This window comes from Malus sylvestris, chromosome 12 (genome assembly GCF_916048215.2).
Source record: "Malus sylvestris chromosome 12, drMalSylv7.2, whole genome shotgun sequence".
Classification (NCBI taxonomy): Eukaryota; Viridiplantae; Streptophyta; class Magnoliopsida; order Rosales; family Rosaceae; genus Malus; species Malus sylvestris.
The window spans coordinates 10,009,387-10,032,748 of record NC_062271.1 but is presented as its reverse complement, the minus strand read 5'-3'; the positions used below and the strand labels follow the sequence as shown (position 1 = coordinate 10,032,748).

Below are 23,362 nucleotides of genomic sequence, written 5' to 3'. Positions count from 1 at the left end.
CATATTGTGTTGTTACTAAATTAACGTTAAACATGACCTAAGTTTTCAGAAAATATATTGTGTTGTTTCGAAATGTTAATATTGATTTCAATATATCATCGATATAGTGTTGATACGACGTCAATACTTTCTATACAAAATTGAAGGCTATTTTAGATTGATGATTTTGCAACAGAGTTATTCAAGCCAATTTCCCATTCTTTTATTTGGGTAGTGGAGATATTTCACTTTTTTCTTTTTTTTTTAATTTTTTTTTTAAGAGAGACAACTGTAAACAGGTTATGGATATCTACTCATTCCGGGACAGAGAGACTAGGAATTTCATTTCTTTCAAGTTTTAAGTCTGTCTTAAGATGAGCAACGGTCTAGAATATTGAGGATAAGATGCAGGAGAGAGGAGGCCAAGCAACTCACTCCTCCGCCCTCCCTCCTCCGCCTCCGACAGGAATGACAACCTAGTATTCCCATACGTACTGATGTCCACACCCCACGTGGCCTCAGCTGTTCTCTCTTCTGCAACGTAATTTTCCCTTTTCTTTGTTATGGCAAGCATGGCCGCAGAATCCGCGTTTCTCAGAAATGGTACCACCACCGCCGCCGCCTTATTCAGCTTCAATTGGAAAGCTTCCCAAAGAAAGAGCCACCGGTCACTACACACTCATTGCATGGATGACAGGAACAGGGCCTCCAAACAACTGGGTCTCCTCTCTCTCTCTCTCTCTCTCTCTCTCTCTAAATATGTATATATGTGTTCTTGTATGTATATGTATATCTGTTAGTGGTGAGGTGTTTTGAATTCGGCAGACCCAACTGAAAATTAAGCAACTTTATGCTTAAATAACTTTGTTTTTCTGTGAATTTATTGCTAGAATTCAAATTTGGAAAATGCATATTGCTTGGTCCTAAGTGAAGATTATGTCTGAAGTTTTATGTTTTGGTCCTAAGTGAGGTACTGTAAGGCCTTGAATTTCTGTATATCTTTGTAATTTAAAGGCATGAAATATTCTGTTCTGTAAAATTAATTTGGGGTTTGGAAGGGGGAGTAGATTGGAAGGTTTAACAAGTGTTTATCAAAGATGATAGGATCTATGGGGCTTCTAGCTTCAGTAGTACAACGCTTATCCTCTGCCCACATAGCAAGAGTCCGGTCTTGAGTGAAAAAAAGATGTTGGGCCCTATACTTGGGGGAAAAGGAAAGAGGATGTTAAGGAAGGGGCATCGGGGATACTATTCTGCGATCGTGTTTGGTGTTTAAACTTTGTGATATAAGATGCTTATTGTTTAGAGGGTGAAATGGGTCAGTCATGCTAATGTCCTGCTCTATGACACCTCTCCGCATAAGTATTGGATGTTTGTTTTAAAAATTATTGGAAGGGTATAAAAAGGGCTGAGGCTTTTCTACTATAGTATACGGATGCATCAGTTTCGAGTGGTGAAATTTGACAGTAGGTTATTAAAACCATTCGCTTTTTGCTTGTAGTTGTGGGATATACAAAACAAAACCCTTGTGGGATATACAACACAAAACCCTTCAGCTGTAACTGGTGCGAAAAAGGATGAAATTTATGTATGTTTCCATTTCACAAACAAAAGCTTAATTGAAGATCCTAAAGCAGGATGTCAGTTGTTGCTTATGTTTCGGAAAATCAGTGAACTGATCAGAAATTAACGATTATTTACCATCACACACAGCTCTAGAGTATGAATCAGTACTACAATTTATTTATTTATTACATGGGATTCAAAATGATTGTCTGAATTTTGTTCAGGATTATTTTCATTGAAGAAGAAGATTGAAGATACAGTTCTCAGAGCTGAGACGTTGGCTCCAATGGCATTGGAACTTGAAGAAGGACGAAGAAATAAGCAGGAACAACAGATACGAGACTATAACCTTTGGGATGACACAGCAAAGTCTAATGAGATTCTTTCTAAGTTAGCTAACAGTGCTAAAGTGGTTGATGCTCTTAAAGACTTGACATTTAAGGTGACACATTAGGCAACATATTTAATTTGTAGTTATTTCATGTTATCAACTGGTTTGCAATTATGCAATATTGAGATGTACTTCCTGCTCAACATTTGATGCACGTCAATCACTTATTTACCCGTCAAGTGTGGTGATCTGCATATTTATTTTAATTTCTCCCTATATATATGCAAAAATTGAAAAAGTAGCTTTGATAGTGTTGCTTTGATATGGATGATGACTGGAGTTGCTTATCTATGCAGGCTGAAGAAGCAAAGCTAATAACACAGTTAGCAGAGGTAGACGCTATAAATTATGGGCTTTTTAGGCAAGCATATGATGCCTCTCTAGATGTAAGCAAGCTTTTGGATCAGTATGAGATGTCCAAGCTTCTGAAGGGACCATATGACATGGAGGGAGCATGTCTAACTATTGAAGCTGGAGGTGAAGGCTACCCTGAGGTATGATTATCTACTTTTTCTCTTGGTACCATGGGCTTGGATATGAATGAAGGTGGTAGTTTTTGTTAATCATTCATGTTACCTAGAAATAGAATGCAGTCAGCTGAATGGAAAAGGAGCTCGATACACCACAAACCTTAGGATCTGGTAAAATGAAAAGAAAAATTAGGAAGACTGCTTACTTACAAGTTTTAATGCCCTAAGGTGCGTAGTTAACCTCAGTATTGAGTAATAGTGGGTTGTATGTTCCTAATGAGAACCAAGTTTGCACTTGAAAACATAGAGATTTGGTAACATAGACTGATTAAACAATACTCTTCTCGCTTATACAAGTAAGAAACGTAACAGTAAGAATCTGTAGTGTGTACGGACCATGCAGTACTGAAAATGTGACTCTAGACCTAAATGCTATTTGTACTCTCTCTCTCTCTCTCTCTCTCTCTCTCTCTTCTAACACGCATACACACTTTTATTCTGTGTAACTTCATTTCAAAAATTTCTGTAACAGGTATGGATAAAACAACTACTGAGCATGTATACCAAATGGGCCAAAAAGCTAGGTTATAAAGGGAGGGTAGTCGAGAAGCATTCTTCCACAAATGGCGGCATCACATCAGCAACTATTGAGTTTGAATTTGCGTTTGCTTATGGGTATCTTTCAGGAGAGACAGGTGTTCACTATCTTACAAGCTCGCAAAATGTGTCTGATTTGTCTACGGTAAAGATTTCTTTCTGTTCACTATATTACAACTTCGCAAAATGGATCTGTCAGATATTAGATATATTTAGCCAACAGTCAATGTTAAGGATATATCTACTTCTCATGTGTTTGGTTTGCCTTGGTCAATTCTTTGCTGCATATGTTATAATTCGGTCACACACTGCAAACCAGAGACTACAGCCTTGTGATAGGACGAGTGCTTCAAAATAATCATTATAGTACTTTCATTACGTTTCTTTTGACAATCTTGATTGGTAATTTTACCTTCGTGAAATATGAATGTCTTGCAGGCTAGCTCAGCAAGTGTGGATGTGTTTCCCTTGTTTCTTGGAAAAGCCCATGACCTAGAAATTGACGACGACGACTTGGTCATTGCATTGCCATCGGTGCTTGAAGAGCAGAGCCAAACTGGACCTACAGTATCCATCCAGCATAAACTTACAGGCATAAGTGCTCAATCATCAGGTACTCCTTTTACTAGTAGCCATTACATACTTTCTAGTTTAAATTGAGCTCTTTAGGGTCGAACGATATATCTAGAGGACTATGACAGCAATATCATTTGCAGGAAAGCCTTTTATCTTTCACTTCAAAATCCATAATCTTTTGTTCTTGTGCAAATCTGCTGTAAATCGTGCAGGCGAGAGGAGTCACTTTGCGAATAAGATCAAGGCGATTAACCGGTTGAAAGGCAAGCTTCTGATCCTTGCATTGGAGCAAGGTGTTAGCGAGGTTAGCGATATCAAGAAAGATGAGATTGTGAATCTGTGGGAGAAGGAGACGAGAAGGTACATGTCTCATCCACACAAGCTAGTCAAGGATGTAAAAACAGGCATCCAACTGCCTGATCTAATGTCTGTTTTAGACGGAAATCTTGAACCTCTTATTGGTGCTCATATTAACACAAGACAGTAAAGTTACATGGTTTTAATCCCTCTCCGACTTCTCTTTAAGCGTTTTTGCTGGAAGTGTTTCAATTAGAAATGCGTTGAGATTTTTATTAAAATTTCAAGTGTTTCTTTGAAAAACCTGTTGATGCACAAAATCAGGTCGATCTTGGACCAAAGTAAATCCAACCGTGAATCACACAAACGCACAAGAACACAAAGATATATCGTGGTTCATCTCAGGTTGAGGCTACGTCTACACTGGTGTTGATTCCGTTTCACTATGTAAATGAATGTTGAATATACATGGAGGTTATAGAGGCAGTGTTTGCTCTCCCATGTCCCCTCTGTTTGTTTTCCTTCATCTCTTAAGTGAGTGTGAGGGAGCCCTTTTATAGAATAAGGGTTTCCTCCCATCTTACATGAATCATGGGCTAAGTAATGAAGCCCAAATAATGAGGCCCAATATATGGTATAATAGGAGTCCCCCAAGTCTTCTGTCAAGAGAGTCTTTTGGCTGGAGACTTCAAATCCAATCCATATGCGGGCCGAAGTGACTAGATGTTATCCAAAACTAGTACTCGACATGAGATGGTGCTTAACGTCAAGCAATACTCAGCTACATGTAGCACACGTTGTGAGGTTGCTCGGCTAGAGGCAATGCTCTTGGCGAGGCGGTTGCTCGGCTGGAGGCGGCTTAGCTTGTGGCGTTCTTCATCGTGAGTATGCACTCGACGTCAGCGCTAGCTCATTATGAGTTAATTCTCGACATGTTTGAATCCACTTGTTGGATTTATAAATGAGTCTATGTGTTGGCTGAAGACTTCAAATCCAATTCATGTGCGGGCCGAAGTGATTAGATGTCGTCCAGAACTAGTACTCAACATGAGACGGTGCTTAACGTTAAGCAATACTCAGCTAGAGGTAGCACACGTTGCGAGGCTGCTCGGCTAGAGGCAATGCTCTTGGCAAGGCGGTTGCTCGGCTGGAGGCGGTGCTCATTGCGAGGCGGCTCAGCTTGTGGCGTTCTTCATTGTGAGTATGCACTCGACGTCAGCGTGGGCTCATTATGAGTTAACTCTTGACATGACTCGGGTCCGCTTGTCTGGTCTTTGAGTCGGGGCCATTCGTAGGGTCCGTGAGTTGGGTCCACAAGTTGGGTCCGTGAGTCAGGGTTCGAGCTCAAGGGTGTCCAAGCACATAGGTGTCCAAATGAGCGAGTGACCGAGCAAGTGAGTGTTCGGTCAGACAAGATATCACCGTTTGGACTAAATCTTTGTCACCATATGTATGTGACTCAATGATCCATAGGCTAATCAATAGTGTCGGTAGGCTTCTTTAATCAATAACAATGTTGATCAATAGAGCTAGTTGCTCAATAATTCCTGACAATAAATAATAGTATAAGCATGAATGCATAATTAATAAATCAATCGACAGAGTTATAAATCAAATTGCCAGTTTGTGCCTACTACACATAAATAATTTATTAAGTTGTGTGGTAAATGATTTGTATCATATTGCATAAGTGACATAGTTAAAGGCAATCAAATGACACTAGGTAGCATGTTAAGATTATACAAATAAATGCCTATTTAGACATATGTGATGCGACTAGGATTAGTGAAATCCGAATTATGGATATGGGAAGCATTCTTAGCATAATAATCTAAACATGAACACAGACAAACATATACATATATATACATATATACACACAAATTTGTATTGTGTACCGTACCCACTGTGCTCTAACATTCAAAGAAATAAAATGTGTCATGTGTCAAACTTCTCACGTAGTGGAATAGTCATGTGGAATAATCATGATAGAGTCTTATTATAATGATAAGCATGGACCATACAATATGTGGTGTTAGCAATGTTGGAGTATGTGGCCAAGTAGCCAAAAGACACTTTTGGTTAGTCAAAAAGAAAAAAGGGAAGACAACAAATTGACATCCCTTGCTTTGTGATGAAACATCATAACGATGTTTGTTGAAAAGGAAAAGTAAAGGTGTTTTATTTCTTTTGGCAGATGAAATTGGGTGGATACGGTTTCCCTTTGAAAACTTGCAGTGTGCTTGTAATTTTGGCAGAGAAGAAAGAGAGATGCAGAGAGCCTAAAACAAGGAGGAGCTGCTGCCTCCATTTGTCAGTTATCATTCCACTAAAGTGTGTGTGTGTGTGTGTGTGTGTGTGTGTGTGTATATATATGCATAACTTTGTGTGATGTGCTTTGTCACGTTTTTGACAATAATCATGTGATAAAATCATTAAATAATGTAAATGGTGTAGTGGATGTACAGACTTTACCACGTTTTATGATAATGATCACTGTGATATCACATGTAAAGCAATAATTATATTATTAAATAATATGCTATCATGTTAGTAGGACATAAATGATAATAATAAAATAACAAAAGAAAAGGATCTTATCTCCTTCTTTCTCATGGCTTCTTTGTATATTGCGCATGGCCAGAGATTTCAGTTTCAAAGGAATGCCACCGGTGAGTTTGCAACGGCGGTGTCTCTCAGGATGACAGTCTGAGTCCCCCAATTTCACTGGTTATGGCGATGTTGCAAGCAGACGAATGGAATTCCGCCAATCGCGCAGGCAGTGACCTCGACCTGGGTTCGATAAAGGCAGTTCCGTCTCATTTGAGCCAAAATGAAAATCTTTCCGACACCACCCATTTGCTTTTCTTGGTATCTCCGTTGCGTACTAATAAGCTATCGAAGAAAAACTTCCTTGTTACTGTACAAGTTGTTAACGATGAGGTCTATGAGGTGACTGACCTCAGCCTGATACTCGTACGTCTCAGCGGGAGGTACGGCTGATGCGTCAGAGGCTGCAGCAGTGGACTCATACCGATTGCCGAAATACATGCCATTTTTCAAGTTAGAAGTTGCGGAATTGGTAGTGTTACACTTCCCAGGGACCAACACTGAGTGCCATCTGACTTGCCTATCAATCTCTCCCACCGAACTGCAGTGGGTAGAAGCGCATGAGATAGGAGCCGTCGAGTTCCGGTACCATGCACCGCCGTGGCGTAGGATGACAGAGACAAAGAGTCGTGGGAGCCTGTGCATATTGGTTGAGATGGAAAGATGAAGGCCAAGAGAGAGAGAGAGTGTGTGATGATTGTGAGTGAGTGAGAAAGGGCTGGAGAGTGGAGAGAGAAGTTTTGGTTTCTTAGGTTTTGCAGATTCACGGTGGAGTGTGGTGAGCTTGTGAGGGTTTCACAGTGGTGAGATTAAAAAAATGAAAGAGAACCGACATAGCTTTTTGTGTCGATTCCCACAAACGGCGCCAAATGTTGATGCACAAAATCGGGTTGATCTTGGACCAACGTAAATCCGACCGTGAATCACACAAATGCACAAGAACACAAAGATATATCGTGGTTCACCTCAAGTTGAGGCTACGTCCACACTGGTGTTGATTTCGTTTCACTATGTAAATGAATGTTGAATATACATGGAGGCTATAGAGGCAGTGTTTGCTCCCATGTCCCCTCTGTCTGTTTTCCTTCCTCTCTTAAGTGAGTGTGAGGGAGCCTTTTTATAGAATAAGGGTTTCCTCCCCTCTTATATGAATCATGGGCTAAGTAAGAGCAATTCCAGCGTGGGAGCCTTCCCCCCAGGCTATTCACTATTCAATCCACCCAATGAATAATAACTTCCTTTAATGAATAGTAACTGCATTTTGCATCTCTACCGTTGCACTTGAATAGCCCTGACAATTGGTAATAAAATATTACAATTTTTTTATTTATAAAATAATACAAAATAATTTTATTTGTAATTTCGTAAAGTCCACTCGGCGATTATTTAATTTTTCATTTAATTTTTAATTAATTAAATTACTTAATTTCCATTAACACCTATCCTCTGTTTTCCCTTCAAAATTTTCTTGTTGTTTCCTTTGCATTCCCGAGAAAATCAAATCCAATCAAGACGGCCATCGCCCTCTTCGACTTGCCCTCATCTCCGACTTGCATCAAAATTATGGCCATTGCCCTCTTCTCCCTCTCATTCTTCCTACTCGCCAACCACTATTATGCTACCTATCCTTCCCTCCCCTTCTTCTCCTCCACCGCCACGTCCTCCGCTGCGCAGTCTCCATCTCTCGCATCACAGACGCTTCGCGTGCTCCGAATCCTCCATCAGCTTCTTCTCCTCCCCCACTTCGACCACCGCTGGAGGTGGAGAGGATGGGGATAGTGGACGAGATTGGCGTGATGTTGGAGGAGTTCGAGGCCTGACAGAAAAAACATTAAAACAGGCGTCTGATGTCAGATCCACCTCAGGCTCTCAGGCTGGCGAGAATCGACGGGCCTGGCGCTCGGGGCTGCTTGGGCTCCCTCGCCAGCCAACGTTGGACTTCCTCCCTCGGGCAATCAAGCCCTGTTCCAGAGCCTGTCCCTAGAGCAGGAGGTCCCGCTGGAGCTGCTCTAATGAAGCCCAAATATTGAGGCCCAACATATGGTATAACAAAACCAATTGGTAGTACTTCCTGAATAAGCACTAGAGATACTTTTAGTTTTCAGAAAGCATTTTTAACAATTTCAAAATTAGTCCTAAACATGCCTAGTATACTAGAGAAAATATTGATAATGAGCCATCTTTTGGTATACATGTGTACGAAAGTCTGAGAGAACTTAATGATGAGGGGAGCAATTTACATGACAAGTACACTGCCACAGTGCCACAGTAGTATTTTGCCTCATGAATTAGGCATCTCGCTCAACCAAAAGGCCAAATGGTTGCCCAGTGGAAGCGTCCAAGCCTACAAAGTTTCGGTTCGAATATCGTGAATAATGTGTTTCATACCAATTTATTTCACCTGCCCCTTAGTGTAAATATATTGTTGTATAAAAAAAATCACTTGCATTATTTTTAGATAAACTTTTAGAAGTTTTCATTAACTTTTTGACACACCTCGACCGAAGTCGAGACGTGTTGGCCATCACGTGAGCGTGACGTAGCCTTGTGCGCAAAGCGGAAGCGATAAAGAGTAAGGGAATACAAACAATTTAAAACCAAGCAACTAGCAATCCCAGTTAAGAAAGGATGCTAGTGAGAGTCTAAGTGTATAAATACACTTTCAGAGCAATAAGAAAGTCTAGTTGCAGTCAAGTAGGACAATTACTAAGATACAACACCCGAAGGTGAATCCTACTTTTTCGGATTCTGTCAGAACACCGTTGGATTCCTCGTGGCCACTAAACTTAGCTACTTAAAACCTGGAGGGACGAAAAACAAAGTTGAGTGGGTCAGTAAAACACATTTACACGAAAACCTTATTTTCCATTGAATATACTAACCCTTCGCCGTAAAACAAGTATATAGATACTTTCCCAGAAAACAGAATACAATAATATGTATATAATTCAAATCATGCTCAATAAATCAAGATTCATATTTGTATATATATATGCCATGCGTATGCCATGCCCAATAACATAAAAATACCAAAAGTAAGCCAAGTGATGCAATTCACAATAACCGACTGCTGGCCGAAGTCACCTGGCGTGATCTATACGGCGGAATCTAGAGTTCATCTCAATCACAACATCAATCTCATATCTCATCATATAAATCATCATGTATATACGTCATATATCTCATCATATCTCATAATGTATACACTTATCTGCACACGAGTCAGAACCACCTCACGTGGTCTGATCGACAAGACTGGGTGTAAAATAATAATACGCTCTAGTGTTACGATCATGTGAAGGTTGTCCGATAAATCGCGGGTCACCTACGAGTCGGACCCACTCAAAGTGGTCTATATGATAGGACTGTGCACCTAACTTGGATCCAAGATGAGCGTGTGGTGCAGGAGGTGAGCATCACGTGAAGGACTGTGCCCCTAACTCTGGGCGGGAGCACTAACACCGGGGTGCATATTAATGAGCTCTAATATACATCTTAACATCATCATCATCATATCTCATAACCATTACCAGCATAATGTACTCACCTGTAACTTACCTGGGCCTCCACAGCACCATGCAACAATATGCATAATTATGATAATGCATATACTAAAATATGAGGCATACATGACATGGCATTTAAATCACATTTCTTTTAAATACGTTTTCTGGGAAAAACATCAAGTAGATATATATATATATATATATATATATATATATATATATATATATATATATATATATATATATACTGAAAATAACTGCCCACTCACTGATGTGTAGCTGGTTCGTAACCCCCGTGCCTAGCCTGGCTACGCTCGTCCTCCGGATAGGTCTCGCCTATAGGAGAAACAACTATATAAACGTCACTTTAATGCACATATACCAAACTATGTAATAACTTTTCATACATAGCTCAAATTGGGTATATGAATATACCACAGTGACCTACACAATCTCAAGATCGTCCCCATATTTTTTAAATAATTTTTCATCCACCCACGCGCTGCCACGTGCAGGGTACTCTAACGGAAACAGTAATGGCAGTTAGGGAATATTTCGTTAAATCCTAACAGATTCCGTTAAACTTAACTGACGGTGTCAGAATATTTCGTCAGAATTGACGGAATATTCCATCGTCTTCAACCTCAGACTTCGGCGACCGTCGTCGTCGCCGGAAAACTGGAAAATTTTCAAATCGCTATATCTCACTCATTTTTCTTCCATTTCCTATGAAATTTGCACCAAAATGAAGCTTACAACTTGAAGAACATTTCCTTACCAATTTGAAGCTCCAAAAGTCACGGGATCTCGCCAGAAAAATTCCACAAAATCCGGCCAAGCTTGAAACTCACGATCCCGACGTCCAATTTCACCCAACGAACCACTCCGAGCTTCCTTAGGACCTCCTAAAGCTTCCTATGTCCTTAAAATTCCCTAAAAATCAACATTTTACGTGAGCATGAATAGTACCTCAAATCGAGGTTCGGATTTCACGAGTTTTCGAATGAGTTCTTACCTGAAAATGGTACAATTCAACTCGTATGGTTCTCACGAACACAATGGTGTGCTTCACACCCTCGATCTTCACACTTTCGATGGGTTTTGGGTGTAGTCCGTACAAGAGAGAAGAAAAGAGAGAGAGAGTGTGTGTCCGAGAGGGAGAGAGTACGGGAGGGTGAGAGAGAGAAAGTGGTACTTTTGTGTGTGTGTGGTTTAGAAACAACCAACCAATCACCACCCATTTCCTTTAGTTCCAATTGGTCCCAAAAACTTAGGAATTTAACATATTAGTCCACTTCTAATAGCATGTCACACACAACACATCTCAACGCCTAAGGGCATTTTAGTCTTTTCACATCAACGATAATTGTTTTTCGGGACGGGCTGTCACATTTTTTATTTTACAAACGATGGTACACACTATTAACTATAAAGAGGAAGATTCAAATTTGAGTTTAGATGGAGTATATTGCTCTAGTTAACTTGATTATGCTCGAGTCTACAGTTTCCAATTAACTTCACGTGCACTATTTATAATCAAATACTCTGGAATAGTACACGCAGGATTTAAATTTTGGGTGAGCTCAACTTTTGGTCAATTTTCTGGGTGAAAAACTTCTAACAAAATTTCAGCTTAGTGCCATTTGTTTTTAGGTAATGTTATCCACACATCCATTTTTACTTTAAAAATACTCTTCTCAATTTTTGGTTGTTGACTTGAATGAATTGAAGAAAATCAATAAGCAAAAAAGAAAAGTGGGTGAGACATAAAAATGAGTGTGTCAATAACACTATCCTTGTTTTTACAAGATTCCTAAAATTTATTGTTGTTAAATAAATACTTTTGCTAAAATTGAAGAAGAAATAAGGGATTGTAAACGGATGGACTAGAGGCTCATGTGGTTTCAACATTCAAGAGTTTGGGTCGGTGTGTGATACACAACATGTTGTCTGGAAATGTACATAGATAATTTTCTTTTTGATTGGTTACATAGATAATTAGTGTTCATTGGATTTTGCAATTAAAATGATTTTTGAAATAGGAAATTCATAATACTAAAAATAGGATATTCCAATTATAATACTACGGTCTAGTAGTATTGTGCTTGTAAGTGAGAGGTATTCGATTCTCGCCAAAGGCGTATTTGAACCATATTATTGCTAACTCATTGTAAGACTAAGCTCAGCCCTTCCCCCTTAGTTTAGATAATATTGTTTATTCAAAAAAAAAAAATAGATCTCTGCAATCTCCTTTCTTGAAAGTCCTTCGATTTGGTTGGGTCTAAAAGTAGTGTATACGGTTGTATAGGTTTGAGATTGTTAGACGCCAATTGATTAGGATAAGTTGAATTGTTTCAAACAGGAGTTGGAGATTAATCGTTTCGATTGCTGTTTACGTGTGTTTGTGGTTTAATTTTTGTTTTAATTGATGTCTGCTACTTATTATTGGTGGTGTTGATGCACAAAACTGGAGGTCTTTGAACAACGTAAATCCGACCATGAATCTGCAAGAAATGTAAATAACACAAGATGTATCGTGGTTCACCCCAATGTTTGGGCTACGTCCACACTGATTATTGTATTTCTCTGAGAAGTGAGGGGAGAGAGATTCAGAGCCTCTAAGGGAGAGAGTGACGCCTCTGATGGCCTAGGAATTGGCCTCCTCTAATTGTGAGGGTGAGGAGTCCTTTTATAGAATAAGGGCTCCTCACTTATTATATATTTGCCCATTCCTTTATTACATAATTACACTTAAATCCCCCGAGTATTTATACGAGATCTAAATACGGAGGCCCTAAGTATGGTATAAACAGTAGCCTCTCAAGTTTTCAATCAAGAGAGTCTTTTGGCTGAAGACTTGAAATTCAGTCCATCTGTGGGCCGAAGTAACTAGATGTTGTCTTGAACTGATGCTCGATATGAGGCGGTGCTCAATCTGAAATGATGCTCAACTAGAAGTAGCACATGTTGCGAGGTTGCTCGGCTCGTGGCTTATGTTACCTTGGTTGGCTCGGCTTGTGGTGTTGAAGGTGAGGGAGTCCCTTTTATAGAATAAGGGCTCACTCCTCAATACATGAATGATGGGCTAGAGTTGATGCTCTCTAATGATGGTGAGGGAGTCCCTTTTATAGAATAAGGGCTCGTTTCTCAATACATAAATAATGGGTGCTCTCTAATGAAAGTGATAGAGTCCCTTTTATAGAATAAGGGCTCGCTCCTTAATACATAAATAATGGGCTAAATCCCCCAAGTATTTTTCATGAGGCCCAGTTGAGGCCTAATATATGGTACATAATGTAGTCCCCCAAGTCTTCGGTCAATAGAGTCTGTTGGCTGGAGACTTCAAATTGAATCCATGTATGGGCCGAAGTGGCGGTTGTTCGGAGGCGCTATTTGTATACCCTGCACTGAAGCTTTATAGGTGAAGCTTTGAAGCTAGAGCTCTATAAATGAAGCTTTTGAAGCTAGAGCTTTTGTAAATGAAGCTTTTTGAAGCTAGAGCTCAGCTTTTGTAAATGAAGCTTTTGAAGCTGGAGCTCTGTAAATGAAGCTTTTAAAGCTAGAGCTTTTGTAAATGAAGCTTTTGAAGCTGAAGCTCTGTAAAGAAAGCTTTTGAAGTTGGAGCTTTTGTAAATGAAGCTTTTGAAGCTGATTGACATGAGTCATGCTCATGAATGTTTATGTTGATTGACATGAGTAATGTTCATGGATGTTTGACATGAGTGATGCTTATGAATGTTGACATGAGTGATGCTCATTAATGTTTATGTATGATTGAATGAGTGATGCTCATGAATGTTTATGTATGACTCATGAATGTTTATGTATGATTGACATGAGTAATGCTCATGTATAATTTGAAGTACTGGGCGTACTTTTGATTACCTGGTTGGTGGTAATAGCGGCAGGTTGCCGAATAATTTTGGAGTACTGGACGTACTTTTGATCACCTGGTTGGTGGTAATAGCGGTAAGTTGCTGAATAATTTTGGAGTACTGGGCGTACTTTTCATCACCTAGTTGGTGGTAATAGCGGTAGGTTGCCGAATAATTTTGGAGTAGTGGGCATACTTTTGATCACCTGGTTGGTGCTATTTTGGGCTTATGGACCTTCGCCCTCCACACAACATTCCAGCCCATTTATTTTGGGCTTTGCCGTTTTTTTTTTTTTTTTTTTTTTTGAGATTACCCTCTGATGGGTTTTATACAGATGTCTCCGAAATATAAGAAAAATAAATCACATCATACATCTGCCAAGAAAAGTAAATCACATCATTCTGGTGGGGTGTTTATTCCTTGCTTTTGCTTTTGTTTTCTCTTTTGCTTTATGCTTTCTCTTTTGCTTTCTGCTTTTGTTTTTCTGCTTTGCTTTAGCTTTCCACGGCACTCTTTCTGTCTTTTCACCTCGCAGACAAAAGGAATAGTTATAGAATTAATAATAGTAAGCTTTTCTTGATCTTCCCGTTTCTTGCTTTTGCTTTTGCTTTCTGTGTTCCTTTTCTTCCCTTTTTTTTTTTTTTTTGAAATATTCTCTTTTCACTGCTCCTCTCTGTCTCTTCTCCTATTGCCAGTTGTTTGGTGGTCAAACAAATTTGTAGCTTTTGTGAGAGCCTCTCTCCACAGCTTTACCCTTCCTTGTTTAGCTTCACGTTTCTTGTCATCTTTTTCATCCCGGATGTCCTTTTCGTGATTCTGAAATGCTTGGGCTAAATCTTCGTCCTGCTTCCTGACATGCGAAGGATCAACGTGATATAATATTGGCAAAACATGTCACCCCAGTTTGTCCCTGCACTTCCATGATCTTCACTAGCTCGTCAAGACACCATTTCGACTCCGCATATCATTTTGAGAAGACAATGATAGAGATCCTCGACCCTACGATTGCTCGGAACAGTTCCTCTTTTATTTCTTCCCTTCTGTTTAGATCGTCATCATCCATATAAGCCTGGTATCCCCTTTCTTTCAATGCTGCCATCACGTAATCCTGGCCGTGGACTGTATACCCAACTGAGTAAGCTGGTGAAGTAGTAGCCTGGCTCGGCTTCACCTTGCTTGTTGCTATGGCGATGCTACTATATTGCATACTTGTTTTCGAAATAGGTTTTGCAGCTCGGTAGAACGGCATCAACGTCCCCTTCATGAAACCTTCGCGTTTGCGATTTGACTCTATTTTGTAATCTGAGTCCCTTTTTTGGTCCGTCATAGAGGGTCGGGTCCGCTGAGAAGTCCACATCATGACTTTATTGGGCGGGTAGAGAGGGTCGGGTCCACCTCGGAAACAGTGCAGGAGCAAGATCCGGTGGGATTTGTACAAGGGCTTGTCACCGACGATTCTCAGACACTTCTTCTACACGCCGATTCGAATCGTCGGGTATGAATAGCTCAGAAACTCGCTGAAAAGCGACGGTGGATCCCTCTCTCTCCCGCCAGAGATCTCTCCAATGGAATCTCCGGCGTCGTTGCTCAGTTGGTAGCAAGCCCTGCAGATCTGGCTCAGTTGGTAGCAAGCACTACTGAGTGTTGTTGATGTTTCCGGGTTAGGGGTCGCGATAGTCGCGGTGGTGTTGGCTCGAAGCTCTGAAGGTGATGGCAGGGAAGCTCCCTCCCATTAGTGTTCCTAACGTCGTGCTCCGATCGTGAAAGAATGAGCCTGTAGACTCAGTGTCGAGATCGGAAGAGGAAACGGAGGAGACGGATGAGCGGGGAAATTTTGAAACTGGATCGAACCGTTGAATCACAGTTTCAGATCTAAGACAGATCATTCTCAAAGAATAAAGCAAGAGGGAAGACAGATGGAGAGATACGACCTCGAAAAATGAGAGCTTTCTACAGAGAGAAAGAGAGAGATAGATAGTGGTGTTCTTGGTTTTTTATGATTTGCAGATTCATGGTCGAGGTGAAAAAATGAAAGAGAACCGATATAGTTTTTTGTGTCGATTCCCACAGACGGCGTCAAATGTTGATGCACAAAATCGGATGTCTTGGAACAACGTAAATCTGACCGTGAATCTGCAAGAAATGTAAATAACACATTACACAAGATGTATCGTGGTTCACCCCAATGTTTGGGCTACGCCCACACTGATTATTGTATTTCCCTGAGAAGTGAGGGAGAGAGATTCAGAGCCTTTAAGGGAGAAAGTGACGCCTCTGATGGCCTAGGAATTGGCCTCCTCTAATTGTGAGGGTGAGGAGTCCTTTTATAGAATAAGGGCTCCTCACTTATTATATATTTGCCCCTTCCTTTATTACATAATTACACTTAAGTCCCCGAGTATTTATACAAGATCTAAATACGAAGGCTCTAAGTATGGTATAAACAGGTGGTTTTAAACATTGGATTTGGTGGGGCTCTTCTCTTTTGTTGGGATACTCGAGATTGGTTTTCGTGTATTGGGCATTTGTTGCTTTTCCGATATGTTTTAGGTGTGATTAGTGCGTACGCACCTCAAGTAGGGTTGGATACGAGTTCGAAGGAGAAATTTTGGGAAGACCTTGGAGACTTGGTGCAAGGAATTGCTCAGACGGAGAAGTTATTTATAGGAGGAGATTTAAATGGACACGTGGGCAGGGAAACAGGCAACTATGGAGGTTTTCATGGTGGCCATGGTTTTGGGGAGAGAAACGAGGATGGGGAAGCTATCTTGGATTTTGCAATGGCATATGATCTTTTCTTAGCCAACACCTTCTTTAAGAAGAGAGAAGAACATGTGATCACCTACAAGAGTGGGTCGTCAAAAACACAAATAGATTTTCTTCTAATGAGGAAATGGGATCGTATAACTTGTAAGGATTGCAAAGTTATACCGGGAAAGAGCTTGGCTAATCAACATCGCTTGTTGGTGATGGATGTACATATCAAAAGAGTGAGAAAAAAGAACAATACTTGGAAGTGCCCAAGGACTAGATGGTGGAATCTAAAAGAAGAAAAACAAGCCATTTTCAAAGAGAAAGTAATCACCCAGTGTGTGTGGGATAGAGAGGGGGAAGCTAGCCAAATGTGGGATTCCATGGCTAGTTGTATCCGAAAAGTAGCAAAAGAGGTATTAGGAGAGTCCAAGGGCTTTGCTCCACACCAAAAGGAATCTTGGTGGTGGAATGAGGAGGTACAAACAAAGGTGAAGGCTAAGAAGGAATGTTGTAAAGCCTTATACAAGGATAGGACCGATGAAAATGGTGAAAGGTATAGAAAAGCGAAGCGAGAGGCGAAGAAAACTGTGAAAGAAGATAAGTTAGCGGCTTATGACGATATGTATAAGTGACTAGATACCAAAGAAGGAGAGTTGGATATCTATAAACTAGCTAGAGCAAGGGAAAAGAAGACAAGGGACCTAAACCAAGTGAGGTGCATCAAGGATGAGGATGGAAAGGTTCTTGCTACAGAGAACGCGGTCAAAGACAGATGGAGAGGTTATTTTCATAATCTTTTCAATGAAGGACATGAAAGGAGTGCTTCTTTAGGGGAGTTGAGTAACTCAGAAGAGTGTAGAAACTACTCCTTTTATCGTCGAATTCGGAAGGAAGAAGTGGTTGTAGCTTTGAAGAAGATGAAGCATAGAAAAGCAGTAAGCCCAGACGATATACCGATCGAAGTGTGGAAAGTTTTGGGAGAGACAGGTATAACATGGCTCACTGACCTTTTCAATAGGATTTTGAAAACGAAGAACATGCCAAATGAGTGGCGAACGAGCACTTTGGTGCCTATCTACAAGAATAAGGGCGACGTACAAAATTGCATGAACTATAGGGGTATTAAGCTAATGAGTCATACAATGAAGCTCTGGGAGAGAGTCATTGAGCATAGATTGAGGCAAGAGACACGGGTTTCGGACAACCAATTCGGGTTCATGCCAGGGCGCTCGACCATGGAGGCAATCTATCTCTTACGAAGATTGATGGAAAGATATAGAGATGGGAAAAAGGATTTACACATGGTCTTTATAGATTTGGAAGAGGCGTATGATAGGGTCCCAAGAGACATTCTTTGGAGGATTTTAGAGAAAAAATGAGTACGAGTAGCATATATCCAAGCTATAAAGGATATGTATGAAGGAGCAAAGACTGCCGTAAGAACTCATGAAGGACAAACCGAAAGCTTTCCCATAACTGTAAGATTACATCAAGGCTCATCCTTAAGTCCTTACCTTTTTGCGTTGGTAATGGATGAGTTAACAGGACATATTCAAGATGATATTCCTTGGTGTATGCTTTTCGCATACGATATAGTGTTGATAGATGAAACTCGGGAAGGGGTAAATGCAAAGCTTAACCTTTGGAGAGAAGTGTTTGAATCTAAAGGTCTTCGCCTAAGCCGATCAAAGACAGAATATATGGAGTGCAAGTTCAGTGCAAATGGAGGCCAAAACGAGTTAGGGGTGAGGATCAGAGATCAAGAAATACCAAAGAGCGACGGTTTTCGTTACCTAGGATCTATCTTGAAAAAGAACGGAGAATTAGATGGAGATCTCAACCATAGAATACAAGCAGGATGGATGAAGTGGAAGAGTGCATCCGGCGTGTTGTGTGACCGTCGTATGCCACTGAAGCTCAATGGAAAATTTTATAGGATGGCAATAAGGCTGGCGATGCTATATGGCACAGAATGTTGGGCGGTGAAGCATCAACACGTACACAAAATGGGTGTAGCGGAGATAAGGATGCTTCGTTGGATGTGTGGGCACACGAGAAAGGATAAGATTAGGAATGAGGATATCCGGGGTAAAGTAGTAGTAGCCGAAATTGAAGGAAAGATGAGAGAAAATCGGTTACGGTGGTTTGGACATGTGCAAAGAAGGCCTACTGACGCTTCGATTAGAAGATGCGACTATGGGACAGAGGTTCAGGGCCGAAGGGGTAGAGGAAGACCTAGGAAAACTTTGGAAGAGACTCTAAGAAAAGACTTAGAGTACTTGGATTTAACAGAGGACATGACACAGGATCGAGCACAATGGCGTTTTAAGATTCATATAGCCGACCCCACTCAGTGACTTGGATTTTCCAAGTTTCCAACCGAGAAGTTTTCCTCACTCAGGAAATTAAGGGAACACTACCTCAACCTACATGCTCCACTCACAAAGTTTCAACATACAAGCTTCAACAAAAGAAAAATTCAAAGAACTTAGCGAAGAAGGCTTTAGTGTATTTAACACAATACGTTGAAATGAAGCAAAGCTTATTTATTGATATCCTCGATAAGTTACAAATATGTACATATACATGAGTCAAAATAAACAAACAAGAGGGAGCCTTCACAAAGGTTGCTTAGGAGAAGTCTCAGCAGTCGGTAGAGCCTCAGAAAGAGAAGGCACCGGATGGGGATCATTCGGAGCCTCAGTACTGGACAGAACCCTAAAAGGATGAGGCATCAGAGGTTGATCATTTGAAGCTTCATTACGCGGTACAGCCCCAGAAGACGAAGGCAATAAATGCCTTTGGAACAAACCCACAAACCTCTGATGATCAAGTAAAACCTGACCATCAGATTCCTTCATCTGGTCAAGCTTCCTCTTCATGTTTGTAGCATAGTCATGTGCGAGCCGGTGCAACTGTTTATTCTCATGCTTGAGCCCTCTAATCTCCTGTTTGAGACTCATCACTTCAACCGCCAATGATTCAACTTGGCGGGTTCGAGCAAATAGGCGTTGGGCCATATTAGACACAGAACCTGCACACTGAACACTAAGAGCCAAAGAATCCTTAACAGCTAACTCATCAGACCGTTTGGAAAGTAGTCTGTTATCTTTGGGAGTGAGAAGGTTCTTGGCCACCACCGCAGCGGTCATATCATTCTTCATCACGGAATCCCCAACGGTAAGAGGACCAGTAGGGGAGACGAAGGATGGGCGCCATATGTTGTCTGGAGAAGGCGTGGCTGCCTCTTCAACAAGGTTCAAGTCAAAACGACGGTCGGATGGGCCAGACATTTTCAAAGGTGTTAAAGAGAAAAAAGGTCGGACAAATCAAGATCTTAGAAGTGCAAGAATGGAGCTTCTACTGGTGGAGATTCAAGTGTGCTTTAGAACTTAATGCCAGCCTCTATAAAAATCTGCACTCGACGGAGCTTCAGAAATCGAAGAGGCGCCTGCTCAGAAATCGAAGAGGCGTTTGCTTTCTCAAAAGCTGGGTTGCTCAGAGACCACGAGGGTTGATCTCAGAAATCGAAGAGGTGTTTGCTTTCTCAAAAGCTGGGCTGCTCAAAGACTACGAAGACCGATCTCAGAAATCGAAGAGGCGCTTGCTTTTTCAAAAGCTGGGCTACTCAGAGACCACGAGGGCCGATATCAGAGATCGAAGAGGCACCTACTTTTTCAGCCTTGTCAGCACCTGTCACACGCACTCAGCTTTGCGAAAATTACGGGCATTCTGTTAAAGATTTCTGGTGAAGTAGAAAGCATATGAATCTTACTGTTCAATCACCCACTTTCCACACGCAACATTAGCTCATGGGTACCACAGATAACTTTGCCAAAGTTCTCTGACAAAGTTGAGACACGTGAAACTTGCAGCTCCCACTACATCGCTCTGACCAAGAAGGGTAAAATAATAGCAAAGAAACAGCACTAACAAAGTTTAGACACATAAATTTTGAAGGTCTAACTACCATATTATTACCCACAAGGGTAAAGGAATAGTACCACTACTAGATAATTAGAAAGTCCCTGTGTGTCAACCTCTGTGCTCCGTGGCAAGGTAGACTAGCAAACATGCCCAACCTTTACCCACATTCGAGAAAACACTCCCAACAAGATTGCTTGCTCCAAAATCAAAGAGGCACCGCCCTCCACATCTCGAGAGCCAGACTCCCAACATGATTACTTTCTCAAAAATCGAAGAGACACCGCTCTCCGAATCTCGAGAGCCAGACCCCCAGAAGGATTGCTTTCTCAAAAATCGAAGAGGCATCGTTCTCCGAATCTCGAGAGCCAGATCCCCGACAGGATTGCTTGTTCGAAAACCGAAGAGGCACCACTTTCTCAACTTCGAGAGCCAGACCTCATTGGATAAAGCTTGTCTGTAATCTTCACACGCAAAATCAGTTTTCCAGATACCACAGACCACTTTTTCAAAGTGCTCTGACAGAGTTAAAACATGTGAAGCTGGCAGCTCCCACTACCGTGCTATGACCAAGCGGGGTAAAGGAATAGCATTACTACTTGTTAGGGAGACTCATATATATGTCGACCTCCATCCCCAACGGACAGGCAGACCTGCAAAAATGCTCAACCCTTCCTCATACCTGAGAGGGCACTCCCAACGAAGCCTTTCGAAATATTCAGCTTTCTTTCCCCCCGATAATACCTCTGCAAACAAGCTATACTAGAGCAAGAATATCTCATATCATCAAGGTTAAAAGCAAGAGTATCCCATATCATGCTTTTTCCTTGTCCTTTCCTTTGGCCTTATTCTTACCTACAAGACAAGGAGAAAGAGAGCAATCAGTCAGCACTTGGAATCAAGCTTCCAGTCAGGAACTGACTGCCTGGAACCCCTTACCTGATTACTTACCTGGCATTGCTCTCGAGTACTCATCTTCAACATCTTATGCTTCCAGGGAAGATACCGCATTTGCCTGAGGAACAGATAGGGCAAGTGAGAAGGATACAAGAAAGCATGTGGAGACAAGCGTGACAGCACACGTGCCGATACATCCACTACTTTATCAAAAGCAAAAGTATCCCATATCAGCAGGGTCGAACGTATTCTAGATTTGATGGACTTGTTTTGACCCTCAAATTCTTCAGTCGGCCTTATACTCTGGAAGAAACCAGAAAACCCTCCAGCCCAGTTCAAGAATAAGCCTGTGGAAAGTTACTTCTTCAAAAGCAAAAGTATCTCATATCATCTCTTCTCATTTTTCTTCTCTTTATCCTTCATGCTACCTGCAAGATAGGGAGAATGAGAACAATCAGCCGGAACTTGAAATCAAACTTCTGATCTGGGACTGATTGCTTGGAGCTCTGATTGCTTACCTTGTATGTCATCTTTTTCAACATATCCCCTAGCTCGGCGACTTGGGGGACTCTTACTACATGGTTTGTATCGCGCTTGACCAAGCCTGAAACTACAAGTAAGCTTCAAGTGAAATTGATACATTACCTTGTGCATCTCCACCAGTTAAAGATACCACCCCTGGATGGAGGAAGAGTACTTCTAGAGAAAATGCCACATCTACTTATGAGACAGATAAGGCAAGTGAAGACGATACCACACTTCGGTACTTAGAAGTTTCGTGATTACGATATCATTCTCCCACAATATTTCCTAATGTCATTTGTACTAAATCATTCACTTGTACTCACTAAAAGAGAGCTTGAACCTATGTACTTGTTTAAACCTTTCGCAATTAATGAGAACTCCTATATTCCGTGGACGTAGCCAATCTGGGTGAACCACGTACATCTTGTATTTGCTTTCCTGTCTCTATCCATTTATATACTTATCCACACTAATGACCTGAGCAATCTAGCCAAGATCACAAAAAGCGACCGTTTTCGCTACCGAGGATCTATCTTGCAAAAGAACGGAGAATTAGATGGAGATCTCAACCATAAAATACAAGCTGGATGGATGAAGTGGAAGAGTGCATCTGGCGTGTTGTGGGACCGTCGTAGGCCACTGAAGCTCAAGGGAAAATTTTATAGGACGGCAATAAGGCCAGCGATGCTGTATGGCACAGAATGTTAGGCGGTGAAGCATCAACACGTACACAAAATGGGTGTAGCGGAGATGAGGATGCTTCGTGGGATGTGTGGGCACACGAGAAAGGATAAGATTGGGAATGAGGATATCCGAGGTAAAGTAGGAGTAGCCGAAATTGAAGGAAAGATGAGAGAAAATCGGTTACAGTGGTTTGGACATGTGCAAAGAAGGCCTACTGACGCTCCGGTTCGAATATGTGACTACGGGACAGAGGTTCAGGGCCGAAGGGGTAGAGGAAGACCTAGGAAAAGTTTGGAAGAGACCCTAAGAAAAGACTTAGAGTACTTGGATCTAACGGAGGACATGACACAAAACCGAGCGCAGTGGCATTCTAGGATTCATATAGCCGACCCCACTTAGTGGGAAAAGGCTTTGTTGTTGTTGTTGTTGTAGAGAAGGTTCATCATTTCTCTTAATTTGCCGCTAGGGTCTCCCAATTAGATTGCTAGTTTTCCAATGATTAACTGCAATAGTTTCATCTGTTCATCTATTACAACCCTTTTCTAGGGGTTGTCTATTTTTCTTTGACGGTTGGATTCCCCCAGATATCCTCTATTTATGGAGGAGTTGGTATTTTTTCACATTCACCTGACGTTCTTCTATTATCTTAAGCTTTATTCCATCTTCTACTGATCTCATGGCAAACTCTCAGTTCCTTGCCTCTAGCTTTCT

General features: G+C 41.2%; 2 protein-coding genes across 3 annotated transcripts; both read left to right on the top strand.

Moving 5' to 3' along the window:
- Window positions 1-309: 309 nt before the first annotated feature.
- Window positions 310-4,084, top strand: LOC126593819 (peptide chain release factor PrfB3, chloroplastic). Of its 2 annotated transcripts, none has more exons than XM_050259942.1 (6): window positions 310-699; window positions 1,770-1,987; window positions 2,233-2,430; window positions 2,939-3,148; window positions 3,442-3,616; window positions 3,792-4,084. In XM_050259942.1, the coding sequence occupies exons 1-6, from the start codon at window positions 543-545 to the stop codon at window positions 4,064-4,066; spliced, it is 1,233 nt and encodes a 410-aa protein (XP_050115899.1). In that variant the 5' UTR covers window positions 310-542; the 3' UTR covers window positions 4,067-4,084. The 2 variants fall into 2 exon arrangements, with proteins under 2 accessions (XP_050115899.1, XP_050115900.1); XM_050259943.1 differs by lacking the exon at window positions 310-699 and adding an exon at window positions 711-949.
- Window positions 4,085-16,423: 12,339 nt separating this feature from the next.
- Window positions 16,424-23,088, top strand: LOC126593821 (uncharacterized). The gene is made up of 2 exons (XM_050259950.1): window positions 16,424-18,709; window positions 22,785-23,088. The coding sequence occupies exons 1-2, from the start codon at window positions 18,034-18,036 to the stop codon at window positions 23,048-23,050; spliced, it is 942 nt and encodes a 313-aa protein (XP_050115907.1). The 5' UTR covers window positions 16,424-18,033; the 3' UTR covers window positions 23,051-23,088.
- Window positions 23,089-23,362: the final 274 nt, after the last annotated feature.

Bases quoted from the DNA above. Each gene is read 5' to 3' on its own strand.
- LOC126593819 (XM_050259942.1), top strand. From the start codon at position 543: ATGGCAAGCATGGCCGCAGAATCCGCGTTTCTCAGAAATGGTACCACC. The intron at 700-1,769 runs GTCTCCTCTCTC...AATTTTGTTCAG, and splicing joins CAGGGCCTCCAAACAACTGG to GATTATTTTCATTGAAGAAG. The intron at 3,149-3,441 runs GTAAAGATTTCT...AATGTCTTGCAG, and splicing joins ATGTGTCTGATTTGTCTACG to GCTAGCTCAGCAAGTGTGGA.
- LOC126593821 (XM_050259950.1), top strand. From the start codon at position 18,034: ATGTATGAAGGAGCAAAGACTGCCGTAAGAACTCATGAAGGACAAACC. The intron at 18,710-22,784 runs GTAAAGTAGTAG...AGGATATCCGAG, and splicing joins TAGGAATGAGGATATCCGGG to GTAAAGTAGGAGTAGCCGAA.